Here is a 21,830-nt window from a genome sequence, read left to right on the forward strand (position 1 = left end):
TGACTGGCACTAACTGTTGAGAATGACTAAAAATAACTGGCTTGTCTCATATACTATAATAAGGGCAAAGGGAGAAAAAGTGGCATATTTGAATTTCTTGCTGTTCACCCTCCTGTCATATTTATTTTTTTTCCCCTTGAGAACAGAGTTTGTTGCAGAAAACACAATTAACACACATGGTGAGAGCCAAGAACTTATTAACAATTTCATACCAGTGCCAAGCTGGTAATGAGTTTGGGGGTTTGAGGCAGAAGAGGGAACTGAGTATGAGAACCTGCTCCACAAAGGGCCATATTTAAGCATGGCATCACATTGCCACACAGGGCAGACTTTCTTTTCCGAAGACGTAAGCTGTTAATTATCCAAAGATATATATTTAGGTGTGTCGTGCTCAGACTCATTCTGCATAACAAATTGTCCAGTCCTGGGGTCAGGTCATCAACAATGCTCTCTGCCCTGGTTTCTAAAATATTTCCCTAGGAAAAGTTAAATCTCATTTCTCAAAATTACCTAGTAAATCCCAGGAGAAAACCTTACAAGTAAATCAGTATTGATTAAAGGACAAGGAAAAAAAAGCACCAAAAATAAATGTGTTCATTGAATACATAAGAGCAGATGTGGAAGCAAAGTACCTTGGCTGATAATTACTATCCATGTGTGATCAGCATGTATAAGTTTCTCTCAAGGTCCAAGTACTAATCACAGCTTCAAAGAAGACTGTTAGCTGTTTCACGTTTGTTTGGTGGTTCCCATCTCTGAATCAATGTCTCTACAGTGCCACCATTTCCACACCCCTGAAATCATGAGCGATGTCAGAAGTTAAGGAGGAAGCAGGTTATGAAAACAGCCAGCGATAGATACAAAAAAGAAAATCAACAGCAGAAGGTTAAACTAGGTAGAGCTACAATGTGCATGGGGACTCCCAGAAGAAGAGAAATACAACTGCACCATTTGTGCACTGATCGCTGGGAATACATCAAGTTTACTGTTTGTATAACCCAAAGGAGTCCTTAAGGCATAAAACATTCAACAATTGCCAGGCACATTTTAGCACTGAAGAACTGGTAAGAATAGTGTCAGTCTCTCAGAAAATATTTAACTCTTTTCTTTTTTTTTTTTTTCAATTGGGAACTACTCAGGATATTTTCACTGGCAGTCAATGGGAATTAATTGGAATAGGGACAACACCTTATTTTCATCCTATGCTTAATATCCTTTATCAGCAGCACATGCTGCTGAGGCTTACGCTCTACTTGCCCATTCACTCATGGGGGTGAGGACTTTCAGCAAACATTTCTTCTGCTGCTAGGTTTATCTCAAACAGAACTTAAGCCTTTGGACTAGAGCTTCAGAAAGTCTGGCAAGCAGAGTACTTCACACTTAATCCTAGGCAAATGAATGAAATCACAAGGGTAAAAGTAATCACTGCTCTTGGGCTATTGCTCCCGAGGAGTCTAGATCACGTTGCAAGGATTCTTTAAAAATTGGCAACACAGCTAATCTGAGTGCTGCCAAAACCTCTTACTCCATGCCACTTGAATAGATGAATGCACAAGTTATTCTTAACTAGAAAATTAATAGTGAAAAGAGTGAGTCAGCACAAGCAGTTCTTATAAGAAACATCCAGAAACAAAAACAAGTCAGCAAAGTTACGCATTAAAAACAAAACCAAAGGTAGAGGATGCTCAAATCTAACATTTTCTCAGATCAGAGCGTTGTTAGTCCAATATCCTACTTCTGGCAGTGGCTGCTTACATGTACGTAAGACACGAGAACTGGAGACACTATACATGTATGATGATGCTTTTCCTGGCATCCCCTCCCAGCATCACTCCACTGAGGAACTGTCTAAGCCGGGCACCAAGTCTGAACCTTCAGATGTAATAAGCAGTGATGGTCCCATTCTCCATGTTGTTTCTCTCACTCCTTTTAAACTCGTTACCTCTGGTCTCCACAGCTGTTCTCAGTGTGTTCTCACAGAACACCTTGTGCATGGGTGTACACAAAAGGCTTTGAGAGGTTACATCAGCACAAATAAGAGTTCATTATTTCACCAGACTTTATGTAAGAATGGTTTATTGCCAGGTCCTGATTTGATTAATCTGTGCCTAGAGATTACAGAGTACAGCTGAGTACAGAGTACACCCTCTTTCATTTTCTATTTGAGGCCCTGTAAAGGACCCTTTCTGAAAGAAGCTAGGCATTTGAGCATTTATAATAAGGCACTCTGTATTTATGCAACAGACCCTCGGTTATGCCCTATTATCCTGCCTGGCCTTTTTTTGACCTCCCTACTGTCCATTGTTTGGCTCTTTTATTCACAGTAGGGCTAAACGCCTGAGCACTGCCAAAGAAAACAGTGTCATGCATGTGTCAGATCACAAGTTTGCATCCTAAGTCATTATTCCAGGCTCATTAACAGGAAACACAACCAGCCAAATCTGCATTTGGTAGACTGCAGGTATATTTGGATGCGAGAGCAGCAGACCGAAGAGCTGAGGATTACCCTAAGAAAATAACATCACAACAAAACATACTTAACCTGCATGGGTAATCTTCATAAGCAACAAGTGCAATATGAATAGGAAGAGTATGTGCTTGGAAACACAACCAAATTTATGAGCAACTATAGGATTATAAACCACAGATCAGGAAATATAAAAGTGAATCTTACATGTCCACCTTTGGTTTCACTTGCTGGAGTTACTGGTTCATTGGCCAATGTATGAAACAAGAACCTCAAGATAATGTTTGGTGGTATCTAAAAAGGAGATGAAATTGAATGACAGATTCATAATTAAACCTTTATCTGTTAATAAGGGAAAGGCTCAGGAGCAGCCAGGAGCTTATCAGACCTGGACAGGTCGTGTTGTCTATACTTAGAGCTCCTTCTCTGACAGATAGACAGTATCAGATACTAGCGTATTTATCCCTCTCACAGCACAAGGAGAGGTTGGGTAGGATTACAAGTCACAGGTTCATTTATTTTTCTCTCTCCAAGACATAAAGCCATTTTGTTTCTTTCCAGAAAGACATTCAATGAAGTTCTGTGAACAGGGAGAGCGATAAGAAAGTAATGCGTCAGTGTCCAGCCCTACAAAATAACACCCTCACAAAACTGCTGCACTAAGTAGGCCAAAATTAGTTACCAAAAGCTTTGTCTGCAAACACTACAGAAGAACAGGTCTCCAGTCCATCCAGAGCACAGGCAAGCATCTTCACAGGAAAAGCATTAATATCTGGATGCTTAAAGAAACTGTTAGCATGTTTTTGAGGATGCTCAGGTAAGAAAGACACAAGGGTATATTGGAGTTTGATTTTAAGGTCAGCAATATCTAGTAAGGTTTTCTATGTTACAGAACATTAGGCTATTTTATGATAAGTAGGATTAAAGTTGATCTGATTACACTTTCTGTAAGCCGAAGAAAATGTGTGTGTTTGTTTTTTTCTCCTTTGACTTGAGAAATTGAAAAGCTTGCTAAAGCATTAGCACTGTCAGCAAAGGAGGCAGAAAATATTCTGAGTGTGGCTAGGCACCAGCAAGCTAGAAAATCTCCCTTCAGCACGCTTTCTCTAAAAAGAGGTGAGGGAAAAACACTTCCCCCTAGGCAAAGTAGCAGATATATATTCTAAGACTAATTTAGAGCCGGTTCAATCAAAGAATACTTCCAAAATAAATGAATGTAAATATAGTCAGTCAGAGGAACTATGCTAATACTAGAGGAACTATGCAAATACTACACTAAATTATGATGAGAGAGGTCTCCTGACAAGAGAGACAGCTTTTATCTCTCTACCACTCCTTGGCTGCTCTGACCTCTATAGCAATCTCTATAGACTGCTCCAGCATCACACTCCTGCAGCTCCTTTTCAAAAAGCAGCGTTTGCATGGAGGTACATTAAGATGAAGACGCCACTAGCGATACCAACTCTGAGTACTTCAGTATTGTTTCCTTTCTTCTTCTCTATAAACAAAACCATTGCTACAAGTACCTGCATAATGTGATAAGATAAATACATTTATGATGAAGGCTTTATCTGATCAGTGCAAATGCCAAAAGAAACTCCTGTTCATCAGCTGGATGGCTGCATGGAGGGACAGAATAACACCATGAGGGAGAAAGGTGAGCTCATGGAAGGAGGTTGCATGCATTGCAGCTGTCATCACTGCAGTAACTTAAACCACCTTGGTGGCAGAATAATGGTTAGATCACACACACAGGTTTCCTATACAGTGCATGAAGAAAGCTAGGCAACTAAGAGGGGAAGCAAGCTAATAACACTGGAGGGAAAATATCATTATATCACTACGGCCATGCTGCTAAAAAGTGCTTCCCACAGTGCATGGTTCATAGCAGTGAATCCTCTCCTGCACTTGCTCACCTTCTCCAGCTTCCTACAGTAGTTAAACTGCTATGGACATTGGAAATCTGGGCTGAAGACCACACTCTCTCTGAGGGATGGAGACAGTGAACCTTTGTTGAGGGCAGTCACCTCACAGAGGAAACACTGGGGTTCTGGTCTCTGCTCCAATTAATATTTAAGTATTTCTTATTAAACATTAATTGAAAGAGAGACAAGAACTAGTTACCTATTCCCAGCTGAGTGGCTGTAGCCTTTAGGCTACAGAGTCATTCATTATAAGCTTGCTCACTCTCACTCTGCCTGACCCACAAAGTACTAACTATCCCCCAACAAAGTGGAACAGCTTCATCTGAAGGAACAAAGAGAAATCTCACCCCAAAATTGCCTGTCAACTGACTGCTGGGGCACTTTCTTTGGAGAGAGAAGTGGATTCATATTCCCTCAAGCAGAGAATATATTTGCGTTTCAAACCTTACTGCAATCATGGAAACAGAGTAGGACATCAAGAGCACCCATATCTTCCTCTGACCAGGTTGACTCTAAAAATACCCAGGGTTGGGGAAACATCTCCCCAGGGGATTCCCAGTGGCACCTTCAGCCAGTTCTCAATATCCAGCAACAGTGTAGTAACAAACTTGAGTCCAAGCCAGAGGTGCTCCTGAACATGCCTCAAACAGACCACTGGATGGGCAGAAGATTTTACAGCTGGAAACTTAGGCACCTATTGACTGAAGGAGCCCCAAGGAATAGATGGCAATTGAATGAGTCTGCCAAGGATCTGGTTTGGACCTACTTCCTACATTAAACAGGAAGCAATATATACCCAAATCCCATTATAGTCTAACCCAAGAACAACCAAAGAATGTGAGATTGGTGTGGAGATTTATTAGATATGTGCTCACAGCTGAAGTTTTTAGGTTTTATTTTGAATTGTCAAAAATGAGAGAAAATCTTAATTCTTCTGACTCTTCAAAATGAGTAAGTATCATTTCTAAAAAGAAACTAGTCAAAAAGGATTTTTGAAGGTGTATTTAGTATAAAATACCATTTTTTTGCATTACTCACGTATTTTTCACAAAGATGCATTTCTAAAATGGCTATAGCTAGGAGTGAAACTTAACTAGCAGTAAAACTAGCACCCAGCACAAGTGCTCACACTTTGCATCGTGCACAGGTTCCCCTCAGGAGGAGTCCAAGCCATCACTCCCTGATTAGCATGAAGTACAAGATCTTAGTACCACTAAAGTGAATAAAAATTTAGCTATTGATTTCAGTGGTATGGGTGGCTATGCAATTTAATCTCAGACTTTTTTCCACCTATTTCAGTACATAATCCCTCACCAATTTGTTTTTATTCCCTATCCACATTCCACTGCTCTCCTCCCTGGTTTTGCCCTCCAGAATCTCAGATGTATGTTGTTGCCATGGCTCATTAACATTTTAACATTGCCATCCCATAAGCCTCCCTGCTCGTCTGTTACCTCCTGGACTGCAGGTAACCAACCAGGTGAAGATTTCTTTCTACAAGCTGCAGTGCTATTTAGTAGTACAGACTATGGAGTTTAACCTTTTGCTTCCCCACATTTGTATGCTATTCTTCCTCTTATTCACTATTCCTATTCCATATATGCATGAGTGCTGGGAAGAGTTTACCAATACCTGCCAATAAGCAGCTTCTTCAGGCACAAAAGCATTCATCCACCCATATTGCACAGCTCCTAATCCTAGTCTTATAACACCTACAAAACTGAAACTGTACTATTTTTCATATCCGTTTTCTACCACTTCCTTTCTTCACCTCATGAGGTTTCCCCTGCAGTCGCCACTGATTTTGGGGCAGACACCCAGCTCCAAGGCATTCAGCCTCCTTATAAAGGAGGAACACGATCTCATCACAAGAACTTTCTGCTTCAGCTTCTGAGCTGGATCATCTGTACTTGCATAACCACCTCTGTCAGTAGGTTATCAGCTTCTCAGGGCAGTGACTTCATCTTTGTTATCCATCAAATAAAGTCTGCTTACAGTTATCTCAAGGAAAGATTTTTTAGTGGCACAGATGGAAGAACCAGTCCCTTGTCTCCTGACTGCAAATAAACAGTGTTTTTAAATTAGAAAAAGCAATCACTGGAAAACTAGAAAATGATGAAAGACTGTGTTTTTAAAGCATGTTTTTAATAGTTTGTGTTTTGTTTTGTTGTTTGTTGTTTTTTTTTTTTTTTTTCACTTAACATTCATTAAAGGCAGACAGTTCATACACAGAAAATGAGCTAATGACCATACTGAACTATCCAACACAGAGCGGCCATCTATACAAAATCTGTGATTCATAAAATACATTAAATCTAGTCTCTGACTTCTAAAAATGATTTCTCTGGCATCAGTTTTACCATCAGTATATTTTTCTGGTTCAAATTACAGAAGTTTTAACAATCACCAAATAACATTGTGTCCCATGTCTGAGATCTTGGTGGGAGAAAAAAATCTACCTAGTTTCTATTACTTGACTTACTTAGATGATGATAATACTTCTACCCAAAACTTCAGGAATTTTTATTACATAATAAATAATAATACCGGTGTTTCACTCTTTTGATCATTTTAACAGGGATCTAGAAAGACATCTAGGTACAGAAATTCTTGGTTCATCCTTCACCATCAGGGTGAAACAATTTCTTCCAAACCAAGTGTTTTTTCTAGTGATGAGGATTGAAAATGGTTTGCTTTCCTAGACTGAGATGTGTTATTTCCAGAGACCCGAGCCTGATACAGCAAGAAAGATCCAGGTCAAGCCACCCTGCAGACATCAGCTGTGACAATATGGCATGCTCTTGCAAAAAGGCATGATTTTTTAAACTCTGGGGCTACGGAATTCCCAAGATTTTTAAAAGTCATCAGCATTCATGCGAGTGTATTCTGACAGTTCAGAAAATGCTCACATGCCTTCACACGACTATGGATTTCCATGCAGATTCAGAAAGCTGAACTTATCCAGAAGAGAATTCCCAGGGAATGGAAGAGCACTGACTGTGTTATTTAGGGATGTGGGACTGGTAACAGGAGGCTGATTTTCTGAAGACCAAGGAATCAGTCTTCAGTATCATAAGGGACCCAGTACACAGCTAAAATACCATAAGTTTATGTTACTTATTCATAAATGTTATTTCTACCTATATGAGAAACACACAGATTTTTGTTGTTGTTGTTTGTTTATATTTAAGTCTAAAGGTAAAAGGAATGATTATTTTTGTTTTTAGTTTGCAAGACGCTTTAAATTTATAAGAACACTTCTAAATTGTGTAACATTGGTGGATAGGGGTGGAGGAAACAGGACACAACCAAGTAACTTAAGTCCAGAATCCATCTTTATATTGCTTAGCAGAGCTGCTCAGATAAAGACCATCCTTTCTTCCTTTTTTTTTTTTCTCTAACTAGATTGTCAAATATACTGGTTAAAGAGATAAATGATTTTCTTATTGTAGCTATCAATCAATGGCAGCTCTTCTAATGACTGCTTTTACACTAAAATGTACCAGATGTTTCATTAAAGAATACTTTTTTTTTTTTTCTTATCTTAGTCTTATCAAGATTTGGATTAAGCTAAGTCTGCCTTTTCCTATTAGCTGTACCCAGAACCAAAGAGACACCATTTTATACACACAGCAGAAAGACAACTCATTTCTGAAGCCACTTGGATGTTACTGCCTTAGGACTTATATGATTGGACCAAGGTATACTGAGCTGGGAACAAGGATGAGATCTCTTTGAGCACAAGGTGAAATATCAATGTAATTCAGTGTGACAAGGTTGCTAACAGCCTAGGGTAGGTGTCAATCACCATCTATCTCTTATATTCAAGCAATTAATTGTAGTAGTGTCTGTTATAAGCTTGGTAAGTGAAGGCACAAATCCCATTTATGTTGAAATACATTGATTGTATTTCCATGAAATAAGTTCAGCATTGGACTTCATCTTTGTGGTCCACTATCATCTTATAAATAAATGGTTTATAAGCCTGATTTTTATTCAAGTAAATTCCTTCCTCACACTGTAATTAACTATTAGGGCTTGTTCTGTTTAGCATCTGAACACGAAATAACTGCAGCTGGGCTCACACTAGGAGTTGTTATTACCTCAAAAGAGATGAGGACAATCAATATTCTAGGGAGGACAGGTACTGAAACTGCCTTCTGAATAACTTACAGGTCAATAATCATGATAGAAAATGGAAGGGAGTTTTGTATTTGAAGGAATCCCAAGGAGACCCCTGAGGAAGAAATTGTGTACAAAGATGAATGTGTATCCTCTGACTTGATTGTTTGTCTGACTGAATCCAGGTCACAAGCATCCTGCTCTCCTGCAAGCATTTGGGTAACCAAATGATTCAGTAGGTGTGTCAGCACAGTACTGTGTAGCAGACAGTAGGAGAAGCTTTTAGCATATGATTTTAGGATACGTAGATATAAACTTGATTTTTTTTTTTTTTTGTTAACCACTATGACCAGAATTATAATCACATATTTCAGTTTAGTACTGGAAATAAATAACATATTTACCTCTTACTGAAACCCGACTTGTACTACAGGCTAGAGTTCAGTGCAACCATTAAATAAGAATATTTGTTCCTTTGGTGGTTGATAATCTTTAAACCGAGAGTAAAAGACTCAGTCCTAGGGTTTCTGTAGGTTAAGAGGATACCATTCCACTCAGCTACAGAAAACGTAATTTTAAAAAATACAAATTATTAAATATTAATAATTTCTCTTTTGAAATTAACCAATAACCACTGTTTCCCATGTGGAAAATAATGACATTTGGCTTCCTTAATGTTGCCTATTTTCTGAACATGAGCATGCATTTTCATTTTTACTGTACAGTACAAGAAAGCTGTTGAAAGCTTTATCTAATCGCACCAGCAAGTCCAAACTACCTGAGTAATGATGCGGGTAGTGGGAAAAAGAGTTGCGTAAATACTGGAAATTTTCAAAAAATAAAAAGCATTTATATAAAACACACCTTCATGTAGGTGCTATAAAATGCAATACAAAATCCTAAGAGTACTTTGAAAAATTATAGCTTCCTAAAGCAGGTTTTAATATGGTTTTTTGTTGTTGTTAAAAAATATTTTTTCCCTTCCTTTTCTAAACCACATCCCCTCATGCTGGCAGGTCTCTGGGATAATCAAAGACTGATGGGTGTTTTCACATGCTGTAGCATTTTCATGATTCAGTGTCGTGTCATCCATGAAAAATTACTCCTTTGCTCCCTGCACGCACCCATTTACCTCTTTCAAGTCTTGGACAACAGCAGTGAGTCTCTCATTCTCTGCCTGAACGTTGGTGACCACGGCCCTGCTCTGCTTCAGCTCATTCTGCATCTCCAAAATCTTCCCCAGGTAATATGCTTCTTTTGATGCAGACTCCTGGAGGAGGGTCTCTTCACGTGTTTCCCCATCTTCGGCCACTTTACGGTGAATTGAGAAGGACTGTCCAAATGCCTGCGAGAGGGAAACAATGCATACTATTAAACTACTGAAGCCCTAAAAAAAAAAAAAAAAAAAAAAAAAAAAAAAAAGTTATCAACAATAATGAACACCTGCATAGCCAGAGGGAATGAAATAGATTGGTGTCCTATACTCTGACCTAATAAATACTGCCTTAGCAGCTTCCTAGCAGCTGAGGGCCACCATCTCATTTAGCTGAAATGAAGCATCTTGAAGCTATTTCCAATTTGCAGTATGGATTTATGGCCCCTATCCAGGCAGTCTCCACTGAGATCAAGATGGTGCACTGCTAACTAACTCTTAATTATTGCCTGTATTTTATCTCTCTTGAATGAGGCCAAGTGGTTATTGTCAATACCTTTCTTCTCTCACACTGCAAAATAAGTATGTTTTCTTTTAGAGAACATAAACAGCTCAAAATCTTTCTCAATTGTTTTCCATTTTCAATGTTCTTTTCTGAGGGAAGCTGACCTCATGGTATAGAAGAAAGGTTTCCTATAACTTGAAAGATAAATGAGCTGAGTACCAAGCAGAGGTCGTATATGCTATGTGTAAGGTAAACATGAAGTTTGACTGCCACTTCTTTTTATTTATTCTGAAGTACTTTCTGCTTCAGCTAAAACAACACAATATTCAAGTATTTAAGACATTTCTAAATAAATAGGCACTTTTTAGTGATTCTCTTGCTCTTCTCATTATTGGCCTAGGGTGAGCAGTTGAAAAAGGTTATATTTTTCAGTGACAATATCTGAAGGAATGTTATTTGCATCAGCTCTGACACAACTTTGAAGAAAGCAAAGTACAAGCCATGATATCAGAACTGAAGGATATAACATTTAACCGTGAAAGACAGAGGGAAAGACCTTGCAATAATATAGTCTAAAATGTAATATAGAAAAATAACATACATAAAACATAAATATTAATATTAATGATAAAATAATACTTAAAATAAAGCCAAAACCCATTTTGTATTATCTTTAAAAACACATCATTTGATGAAAATCGCACGGCCTAACTCTGGTAGAAATTTACAAAACCAAAACCAGGCTCCTCATGTCATGAATATTTAGCTTAACAAAAGCTCTCTCACATATCTTAATTCAAAGAAAGTGTATTTCCACTGAGAAACCACGTTCGTGTTGTTGCTGTTGTTGTTTTCTCCCAGTGTTAAAGAGGAAAGCCATTGTAATAACTGGTTTTACAGAGGGAAATTCTCCATGAAAGCTTAATCTCTGCCAAGACCTAAGAAACCACATAGCATAGTATATATTTGCACCTGCTGTAACCAGTGATCTCTTCTGCCTTCCCATTATTAAGAACTCCTCACCAAACAAAAATCATTGTTTTACTGTTATTTATTGCCTTTCAGAACACGTTCTAAGTTTTACTGTCTCTGCAGCAGCCCCTTAGAAACTTCAAAGCAAAACCCCGTATAAAAACTTTGCAGCTTTTAAGTCTACTTTACTTAGAGAATCCTGTGAACTCAGCATTAAAGGATTCTAAAAATATTCAATAATGTATTAACCCAGCTGTCTTCTCTAAAGACTGCAAGTTACTGAAATAGCAAGCATCAGCAATTTGCTGAATAGGATTTTCCCAATAACAAGAAATTCAATTTAATGAGACTGTTGAACAGTGATTCAGTCACTGTCTGTGAATAAGACAACTTTCAAAAACACTGCTAATAAATTTTATCTTACAACGCATACTTATATTCAATGGCTCACTACTCCTAATTTGAGACCTAAACAGAAAGCTCCAGTCTAACAGATTCCCTAAAGGACAAATGCAAAAGCCATGTACCCAGGGAGGAAAAAATAAAAAAAAAAAAAATCAAAGCACAGCAGGACAGCAGATAGGACAAACAGGGTTCATGAAGAAAGGGAATCTGGAGCCCTTTCTGGTAGAGGACTACCAGAGCACCATGGATTAAAATCAGTACACGGCAATAATGGCTTTCCAGATACATATTGTACTTTCCTCAGATGAAACGAGGGTGCACTTTAGCACATGATGTCTGAGAATGGCCATGAATACAGATTTTGGGGAGGATGGTTGGTTGCATAGTCCTCAGAAACTCTCCTTGTCTTTATTTTGGGCCATTTTGGTTTTGGAAAATAAATAAGTAACTAGATAGATAAATAAATAAATAAATAAATAAATAGTCTCCTGTTCTATGTATTAAAACTATCCTGGGGCACCCACAGAATTTAAGATGGCAAAAGATTTATCTAAAAAAAAACATTTTAATTTATACATGAAAATTGAAACATTTCTGTGGCGTGTTTATAAAAGTGCCGTTGACATTTTCCAAATGCAACTATTTGTATTGGAACCATTGCAACAGCACATAGAGCCTCAGCAAAACAGAAAAACCAGTAATTAACCAGGTATTTTTTCTCCATTGCATTTTTCCTGTAATATGATGAATAAATCTTTATTTCTTAAAGGAGGACAAGACAAACGACTGCCAAAAACATCTGATCTTCTCAGTAGATTAGTGAACTCACAGTATTTTGTTTGCACTGCATCAAACATCCATTTTGTTCTTTTACTTAAGGCAAATCATTTAATCATATCAGCTATTTCACAAAACATTTTAAGAGTGACTATAAATTGTTTTGGACTTCTGAGCTGATCTTCAATGCTGTAATGTGTTACGTTAGCTAAACATTTGCTCTTACACAGCATAACCTCACCCCATTGACTGAATCTTCACCTCTGACAGACATGGACATCATATATGAAGGAAAAGGGAAAGTACAAACATAATACACATACAGTGCATAAAAACATAACTGAATTTTCAAAATTTTAAATGCAATTTTTGTTAGTGTAACAAAGTTACTGTGTACTTAATTATTTGTGCTTATAACTATAGGAAATGTGAAAAAAAATCATTGAAACATTTTTCCTATGAAAGCAAATCTGAACTTTACTGTACATTATACCAGCCTCTTTATTTCTAAAACTGCTATCAACGTGTTAAAGATCTGGAGAAAGAAATAAAGGAAGCACAATTATTTTTCCATATCAATGAAAATTATGCAAATCCATGCAGCATGGAGAAGAACACAAGATGACTTTTAATTAAAATGCAAGCAAAAAGTCCTGCTTCTGTTCTTCATGGTCTATATAGAATGACAAAAATTTAAAACTTTACAGACATACCCACTTCAGGACTTCCACAAGATTCCTCACTTCTAAATTAAGCCATACAGCACTATTTTTCATCTGGTAGCCAAAAGCAGTGCCAGTCTCTTACATGATTCCATTGGATTCAAAAGTCAAGAAACACTAGAGTTCCCTAAGCTAACAGTACCCAACTAACTCACTTGTGTTGTTTCTGTAATGGTTTTTGGATTGATGCTGCAGTGTACAACACAAACACATTAACGGCTACAGTTATTGTTAGTATGGTGCTGTCTTGCTTGGTTTGATTACTCATGTAAGCCACTTAGAAACCATTACTAGTCCCTTGCTAGCTCTTAGTTTCATCAATCACATGGCAAGAGAGTTTCTGACAAAGTACATCATCTTCCAGAATCAAATCGGGACATAGACAAGTCTGTATATATCCATGCAAAAACCCTTCTTAGCTTCTGTTCCCTGGAGAACCTTCTTCCCAGCATAAGTACAATAGCTGAAAACAGCTACAAAGGCTGAGGCACACAATGTTTTAACACAAAGACTGTTCTATCAGAGAATTTCGTATTGTATTACTCCCATCACATCTCTCAAGACTTTGCTTGAAAGGATGCTGTTGACTGAGTTAGGAGATTTATTTATTTTAAGTTGGTGATAAAAGATGAATTACAAGATGCCATTCATTAAGTATTGTGTGTGTATATATATATATATGTATATGCATAGAAATATACGCACACACTGAGACCTGAGAACTGTATTACATAATTGCATTACACGTGCCCAAAGTATTATGACTTCTTAAGGGGTGTTTTAAAATATGAGTTTATATATATAAATAAAATTAAAGCAATAATTAATATTTGAGTGAATGAGAAATGATGGTGGCAGCAGACACATACAGGAAAGAAGTCAGTCTGATCACTGAAACAGGTATGAGGAAAAAGTCATTTGTCATTGGACTCAAGACAATCCCAAACAGAAATTCCAGTGCCCCAGAAGCAAACTACCATGAAAAAAAATAATACAGTGAATAAAATAGGCATAAATTTATAAAAGTGCAATAGAAAAATACAACTGATCCAAACAACATATGTGAGAATATTTATGTCAAATATAAACAGCAATAAATAACCTAGTATATAATGATGTGAAATGATCCCTGTACAATGAAATTCAGATGTAGTACTTACAAAAGAGGGGGGAAGAGAAGTTACAAGTTCAGTTTAGCTATAGATAGCGGCGTATATGCAAAAGATCACCTAAATACAGAAGTAAGTAATGAATGAAGCTATTTCTGAGTTTGTTTTAATTTTACTAGGCACCTCCTGAGGCAACAGATCTGCATAGAAACTTGCTCTTCTAGTATATGATGATTAACAAGCAATAAAACATGACTTGACTGCTAGCTGGACGATCAGGCAGCCTATCCTTACAGCTTTGACACTTAATGTAGTTTCTCTGATGCATAATGCAACAGCATTGAACTTGTTCAAATCATTACCTGTTTCAGCTGCTAACTTGCTGCAAAGTGGAATGCATTACATATCAGTTACCTCCACATCCTAATAAAACAGCAGGGGAAAAGCAGGTTGGGATTATCCAAAGGGGTAGCATATTTCCAAGGCAAACCAGTATGACACCAAAGATGGAAATCTTTGCTAGAGAAGCTTCACTGGGATACTGTAAGAGGACAGCTCTTTTGTGGTACCACTTGCATGCTCACTTATTACATAATATTCACTTAATCACTTGCAGTTCTGCATCTGTCTTTCTATATAAATATATATATTTAATTAATCTCCCTATATATTTGTGGCCTTTCTTCAGAATTCATTCACTAAGCTCAGGGTTCTCTGACATTTTTCTGCTAAGAAGCAATACGTTGTAGACATAGGTCTATGATGAAATCCTTTCTCAGCAAGGCTGAGCAGGGGAGTGAGTGAGCTAAGCAGCTCTAGCCCTTCTTCAAACCTAGTTGGTATGAAACTGCCCCCCCCCCCCATAAGATGTGATGTGGTGGCAGCTGCACTGGTGCTCCCATTTAGATGCATTCTCGTTTTGTACTTACCTCCACTATTTCACACCCTGCTCATTTGAGGAACCTGCTCTTGGTGGCCCTACCTGAGCAGGGACTTGGACAAGGTGACCTCCAGAGGTCCCTTCCAACCTCAGCCATTCTGTGATTCTGTAATCTGAATGCTGCAGAAGTTATCCAGGATGAAGTTTCTTCACTACTACATCCAAGCCAGCATTCAGCCTCACTGGGAACCTTTCTTTCCATAGGCTTTTCTACAGGCATGTGCTCAGTGCTTTAGCTGTTTGTTACTGCTTGCTCCCTCACCCTTTCGGCACACAGACTGTCCAGCATCTTGGACAAGGATTGTGTTTTATCCTTGAAGGATACAGCAGGTAACAGAGTCTAAACCTGACTTGTATGTCTTGACAGCATTGCAATGCAAAGAATAAATAACAATGTCCTTGCAGAAATGACAGATGTGTGGACTGATAGTCATATATATTTTCTAAAAATTGGAAAAGTTTTATGCCTCTAAGACTTACTCATAGTTTAGACTAAATCTTTATGTAATTGGAATGACTACCTGCTGTTCATTTAAAATAGCTGGCAGAGGTCAGCTATTTGGAATCTAACACTGAAGTGATTAAAATCTTCGAATGCAAATAGGCATATTGCAATCAAAACAAAGATAGATGCATGTTTAGTCAAAAATGGTCTGTAAACAAGGGTTTTCACAGATATTGTGTAGACAGTGCATGTGAGATAGCCCATACCAGGAAGCAGGTTTCATACTTAGAATGCAGGCTGAATCAGCAAGGTCACACAGGAAGAAACCTAGAGAATGAACTTTTGGGTTGTCAGGCAAACTAAAAACAGCTCGTTTTACAGACATTGAAGTGTCTCATTCATCTGATTCCTCTTCTGTTCACTAAAGCAGGGTGCTGAACACTCCTACAGACAGGCAGAAGATAGAAAGATGCTGGATCCCGTCAGTAATTTCTCTTTCAAATCCTAACAAGGAATATAAGGGAACTGATCAAAATGCAATCATATCCAAGCAACCACCTAAGCATGAGCCACTGCATAATTTCAATACTCATGAAGATGATCAGTTTTGCTCTTTACGTCACACAACGTGAATAGTAAAAAGTAACAACATAACGTTTTACTTCATATGCCCCAATTTGGAGGAAAAAAAAACTATTAAAGGTTTTATACACTTTTAAGTAAACTAACAAATTGAGGTTTCATTATATGTTCTTGAGAGATTGGGCAGCCTTATAAGAGGGGTGAAAATTAAACCTTACAGGACAGTAGTTTCCAATTCATGCTTGGCTAAAGACACTCAATATGACCTTAAGGAAATTGTGCAACTTCCCATTGGAAAATGTAAATGACAGCATCTGATACACAGAGAAAGAGACTGCTATTGTGCACCCATTCATGGCCTGAGACAATATACATGTATTATAGTTATGAGCATAAATGCTACCCAAAGAAGTTATTTTATTACCTCATAAAGGAAAAAGAAAACAAAAACACACATTTATTTCCAAATACCAGTATATCTAATCTACTCAATTCAATAATATTCTGTAAATTTTGGTACAATGGTAAAGTCATGTAAGTTAATACCTGCGTTAATATTTAACTTGCAAATAAGACTTGCATACCAATGTGTTAGAGGTTTTATTTGTCAGAAATACTGAAGAGATCATATACATGGAAAACAAAAGTAATACCCAGACTGTTACAGATGCAGAACTGTAGCAGAAATGTAAACAAATTCATAGTCTTTTCTCTAGGGAAGCTTTGAATAAAAGCATGCACGCTGTCGACGTCTTCTGTTTGCTCTCAACAGATGCCTGCAGTGTCTACAGGCCTGTTGAAATTCATATATCAGTTACTAATCAAAGCCTTCAGAAAGTACTGGGGGAAAATGGCATTTACATTCAACTCGGCTACGTGCATGGCCATGCTTCTGTAGTCCCAGTACATCTTGTGTTGATTTCAATCAATATGTCACGGTATGAGGCCTTAGGCAGCCATGCTTTATATATATATGGAACAAAAATATTCCTAAATGTGTCAGGAACAAGAAAGCACTACCACGAAAATGAACATTCAATAGTAACCTCCATTGTTCATCATCAACCCAGTAAAAGCAGAGTGAATAAGAATTTCCATTTAATTGCCTTTAACAGCACTCAATATGAGAATTCAAATTCCCTCCAGGCACAGAAAACACAAGAAAGAAGAAGCCTGCAACAAAAGAGCACCACTTATCTACAACACAACTAATTAGTTTTATGATGGCAATTTTAAAGCAGCTCTATTCAAAATGAATATGGCCAATAATAAATTTATTTCAATAAATAATATTATTAATGAACCACAAGACAATTTAAAAATTTGCACAATGTCTATACTGATGCTTTTATGAGTTCACACTATCATCAGACCAACCTCCAGCTATTACAAATTTCCAATTAAAACCAGAATAAACATGAAAGACTGACAAGGGTGTTTTCTTGTAGCTTTTTGTTGGTTTGCTTTGCAAAAAAAAGTGTCTAAACTCTAAACTTTGTTGTGTGGCAAAATTGGAAATTTAACTAAACTTTTTTTTTTTTTATTATTATTGTCTGCTTTTCTGTTCCTCTAACTATGAGGCTAAGATGTACACATTTCCTTGTCCTGCACTTGCTTGAATAAAGCATTTCCTTGTCCTGCACTTGTTTGAATAAAGCTGCATGCTGAAATCCAGTTCCTTAGTGGCTGTGTGCCTGCCTGTGATCTCTAGTTATTTCACATGAGCTCCCCATACGTAAATTCATGTACCATGGTAAGTGTGTGTTTGTAGTGCATTTTGGAAGTGGCCTAAGATAAACCACATTGCTAGTGAACGATAAAAACCACCCATGAAGAATACTGACTGCTTTCTACATTGCTGCTGCTACTTTAGCAGTAGCTTTCTGCTGGAGAGAAGTTTCAAGGGTAGTATTTATAAGAAAGGATTATTTCCAGTTGCAAAGTCAGAACAGCAGCGACGAAGGAGGAACTCTTTTGTCACATCAAATTAGGACTATCCCAGAGCAGTTTATAACGAAGCAGAGGCAGCATGCCCTGAATGCATTCTCTAGAAAAGAAAAGAAATGAGAAATAGGGACAGGTCTAAGCCTTAGGCAGGTACACACAAACCAGTGAAGTCGGATGAAGCAAAGAAAGAAGTTTGCTTCTTAGAAGAGAATATTCTTTGCACATTAAAAATTATAATAAAAATAAGCAATGGAGAAATCCTGTATCCTAGGCCCCATTTGGAGTAGTGTGTCCAGGTCTGGGGCCGCCCAGCACAAGAAGAATGTGGACGTGTTCGAGTGGGTCCAGAAGGGGCCTTGAAGTGGATCAGAGGGCTGGAGCACCTCTCCTATGAAGAAGGTTGAGAGCTAAGGTTGTTCAGCCTAGAGAAGAAAAGGCTCCAGGGGGACCTTGTTGCAGCTTTTCAATACTTAAAGGGGGCTTATAAAACAGATGGAGAGCAACTGTTTGCTCAGTCAGATAGTGACAGGACAAGGGGGAATGGCTTTAAACTAAAAGGAGAGAATTAGATTAGAGGTTAAGAGGAAATTCTTCACTCCACTCAGGGTGGTGAAGCACTGGCACAGGTTGCCCAGAGAGATTGTGGATGCCCTCATCACACCATAAAACTGGTTGAAAGTGCTGGTGTTGCAAATAGTTAAAAAATAAGGTTTGTTTGAGCTTGAAATCAGCTTTCCTAATGTTGATCTTTCCTGTTTTTATATGCTCCTTTATATCTAAACAATCTCAAAAATCAGTCCCTGAGAGAGGAGCTCAGTCAAAGTCATTGTAACCAGGCAAGACTTAGCTCATATCTACAGCAGCAAAAGACAACCTTCCTAGCTGCTAAAACATCATTAACAGCTACACCTTTTGTACCTAACTACATTTAATAAACACAAATACTTCAAGTCTTAATTTGTCTGTTATCACATATTCATATTGCCTGCAATTCCTTCTGCAAACCAACAGCACAGCAGTTCTGACTACTCCATAGGTGATTAATATGAATCTCAGCCAAAACCTGAATTGTAAATAGTTCCCAGACTTGTTCTCTGACATAGTATAAATACATAGTACTGCCTGGTGATGAAAAACCCCATTTGTGAAATGAATCATCTCCTACAAAGCAATTAGCAAAGGACAGCAAATTTAAGAAGACAATATGCTTTTGCTTTGTTAGCAGTTTTGTATCAAGGTGACCTATCTTCTAAATTATGAAATAATTGCATAAGAATATGCAAATTAAGGAGCCATGACTTCTCTAATTCTACTGAGAAAATAACCAGAACTTTCACTGGCTTCAGTGGATCCCAGTCTTCAGCCCTAGGTACTTCCTTATGAATGATAAACTATATTCTGGCTCCTGATTCACTATATTTGCTCATGTGGAAATTACAGGCAGGAATAGCAAGCAGTTTAAATAATTAACTTTTAAGAGCCACCAAAGCCTATCAATCTTCGCTCTTTTAGGTGCAGTCTTATTTTCACAGAAGCTTTCAAACAGCTTCACAAGCATCATCAGTTTTCCCTTTAGTAGCTTCAGTCTCACAACAGCAGTTTTTATGGAAAAGTCTGCTTTCTTCCTGCAATTCCCTCCTCCTGCAGGAGGAATGCCCATGCTTTTGTAGAGCAGGGGATCAGCAGCACAGTCAGGAGAAGATTCCAGGCAGCAAGGGAGTGTTTAGCTTGCAAACTAAATCTGTCACAGCACTGGATGCCAGAGCTTTCCTCTTTTCTCCAGAAAGGAAGCTTTCAAATGTCTCTTATCTTGATAATTGGCAAAATGTACAGATGGCCATTCACATTGTTGCAGCACTAGAATCCTAATATTGATGTCTTCCACAAATGCTTAATGATTTCCTACCCTTTTGAAGAGAATCATAAGCATTAAGATTGATACAAATGAAGTACAAAAGCAACTATTTGCTGATGTTTGCACACGTGCTCACACGCACACCATAAGAAAGAGCAGAACAGGGGGATCAAAAAAGCAAGTTAGCAATTGTTGCTACAGAGGACCATAAGTGTGATTTCATGCAAATTATAAAGAACAGACTGACCTAAAGATAAGGTGCCAAGATGATGAAGAACAGGACTGAAACCATACAATATACAGATAAGGAAAACAAGAAAAGACATTTAGAATTTTTGCCTAGCATTTATGAGGAACAAAACAAAATAGTGAGGCATGATACCAAACCCACCATCGACTCCTAGCACATACAGACAAAAGCCAGTCAATAAGAACTCAAAGTACGTTATGAGAACTTACTACCTGATGTCCCCATCACATGTTGCACATAATCCTGACCTGACTACTTGTGCACACATACACGTTTTGATTCTTACAAGTATATGGTTATGAAAGTGAGTGAATGAAATCTGTGAGAGAATAAGTGTAAACAAGCAGAAATCAGGCAACTTATAGATTCTGGAAAATACATGTATGTATCACCTCCCCCTTTCATAACACCTCCAGAAGCACTAGCAGCTTGCCTAGCTCTGGAGGCAACATTTTTTAAAATAAATAATCTGTGTACACACAATCAACATGCAGACAATCAGTATACACAATGTGTATTCAATTGTAAGTATATTTACCAAGTAAATTGTAAGTATATTTACAAAGCATTGTCATGTCGTTGAAATACTATGTGCACCTGTACAAGGACTATAACATCACAGATGTAAGAAATTGGAGCATATTTATTATCCAACGGACTTTTCAAAGCTAAGTCCACCTTCTGAACTTGACTGCTCGCAGTGACTGATGAACCTGTATTATGATAAAAGCCCTGTAAGAGTGGTAGTGAACAGAAAAGTGGGCAAAACTCAGTGAATGGGAACAGCTCAGCATGTTGTGATCAACGGTGGGCGCATCCACAGCCAGAGTCCCGTCATCTAGGGTCCTGTCATCAGGAGGGATGTAAGTTTGCTACCACGTTACTACTGTCTTTATAATTTCTACCCTCTATTATTATTTTTTAATAGCATAATGAGCTTCAAGTGTTGGGTGCCTTTCCTACTGAGATTAAGAAAGCACCAGCAACTCCTCAATGCAAAACATGTTTTCACAGGCAGCTTTAATTTATTGTTAGTCTCTCATACTGCTTGAAATCTCCATTATATGAAGAGCATTTCTAATCTACATTTGTAATTTACACTGAATCTACTTGATGAGTCATTATATAAAAAAAAATACTATCACAGCATAGCATCTGACAGAGATGTCACAGACACATATAGGGATATTCATTTTCCATTCATTGCTTTATGGACTAAACAGTCTTTGGAGAGCATCATACAAGTATACATTGGAAAATATCTCAGTTAATCAAAGGATTTATATTATCAGAAGGAGACAGAACTATCAACTCTCACTTTGAGGCAGTTCTTGAGAAGTTTCTTTTTTGATTATGTGTGTGTGTGTCCATCCCCTAAAGCAGCACATTCATTAGACATCTTAAAATTGAACCTCTGAATTGCAGCACATCTACACGTGCATTTGTTGGTAACACACATCGATAGAAAAGGATACAGGGCATAAAACAGTCTCATTGAGCAACACATTTATTTTAGAGTGGATTTGTATTTTGACAGAGAAGAGTATTGACAATTGTAACTACCTTCACTGTTGGGAATCTATAAGCCAGCCTTTTAAACATAGCAGTGACTCCAAATTAAATCTGTACAGATGAAGTCAAACTGCATCACTGA

General features: G+C 37.8%; 1 protein-coding gene across 16 annotated transcripts in view; it reads right to left on the reverse strand.

Annotated features, from left to right (window-relative positions):
- The window catches only part of BICD1 (BICD cargo adaptor 1), a 172,732-nt gene that overhangs the window by 72,557 nt on the left and 78,345 nt on the right, over window positions 1–21,830 (reverse strand). For all 16 annotated transcript variants that reach the window (XR_004254278.1, XR_004254281.1, XR_004254302.1 and 13 more), the window contains exon 2: window positions 9,647–9,859. Coding sequence is in view for 13 of the 16 variants with exons in the window: in XM_032205270.1 (XP_032061161.1) it covers window positions 9,647–9,859 (213 nt within the window). In the remaining 3 variants the exon portion in view is untranslated. The remainder of the gene's footprint in view (window positions 1–9,646; window positions 9,860–21,830) is intronic.

This window comes from Aythya fuligula, chromosome 1 (genome assembly GCF_009819795.1).
Source record: "Aythya fuligula isolate bAytFul2 chromosome 1, bAytFul2.pri, whole genome shotgun sequence".
NCBI classification, from domain to species: domain Eukaryota; kingdom Metazoa; phylum Chordata; class Aves; order Anseriformes; family Anatidae; genus Aythya; species Aythya fuligula.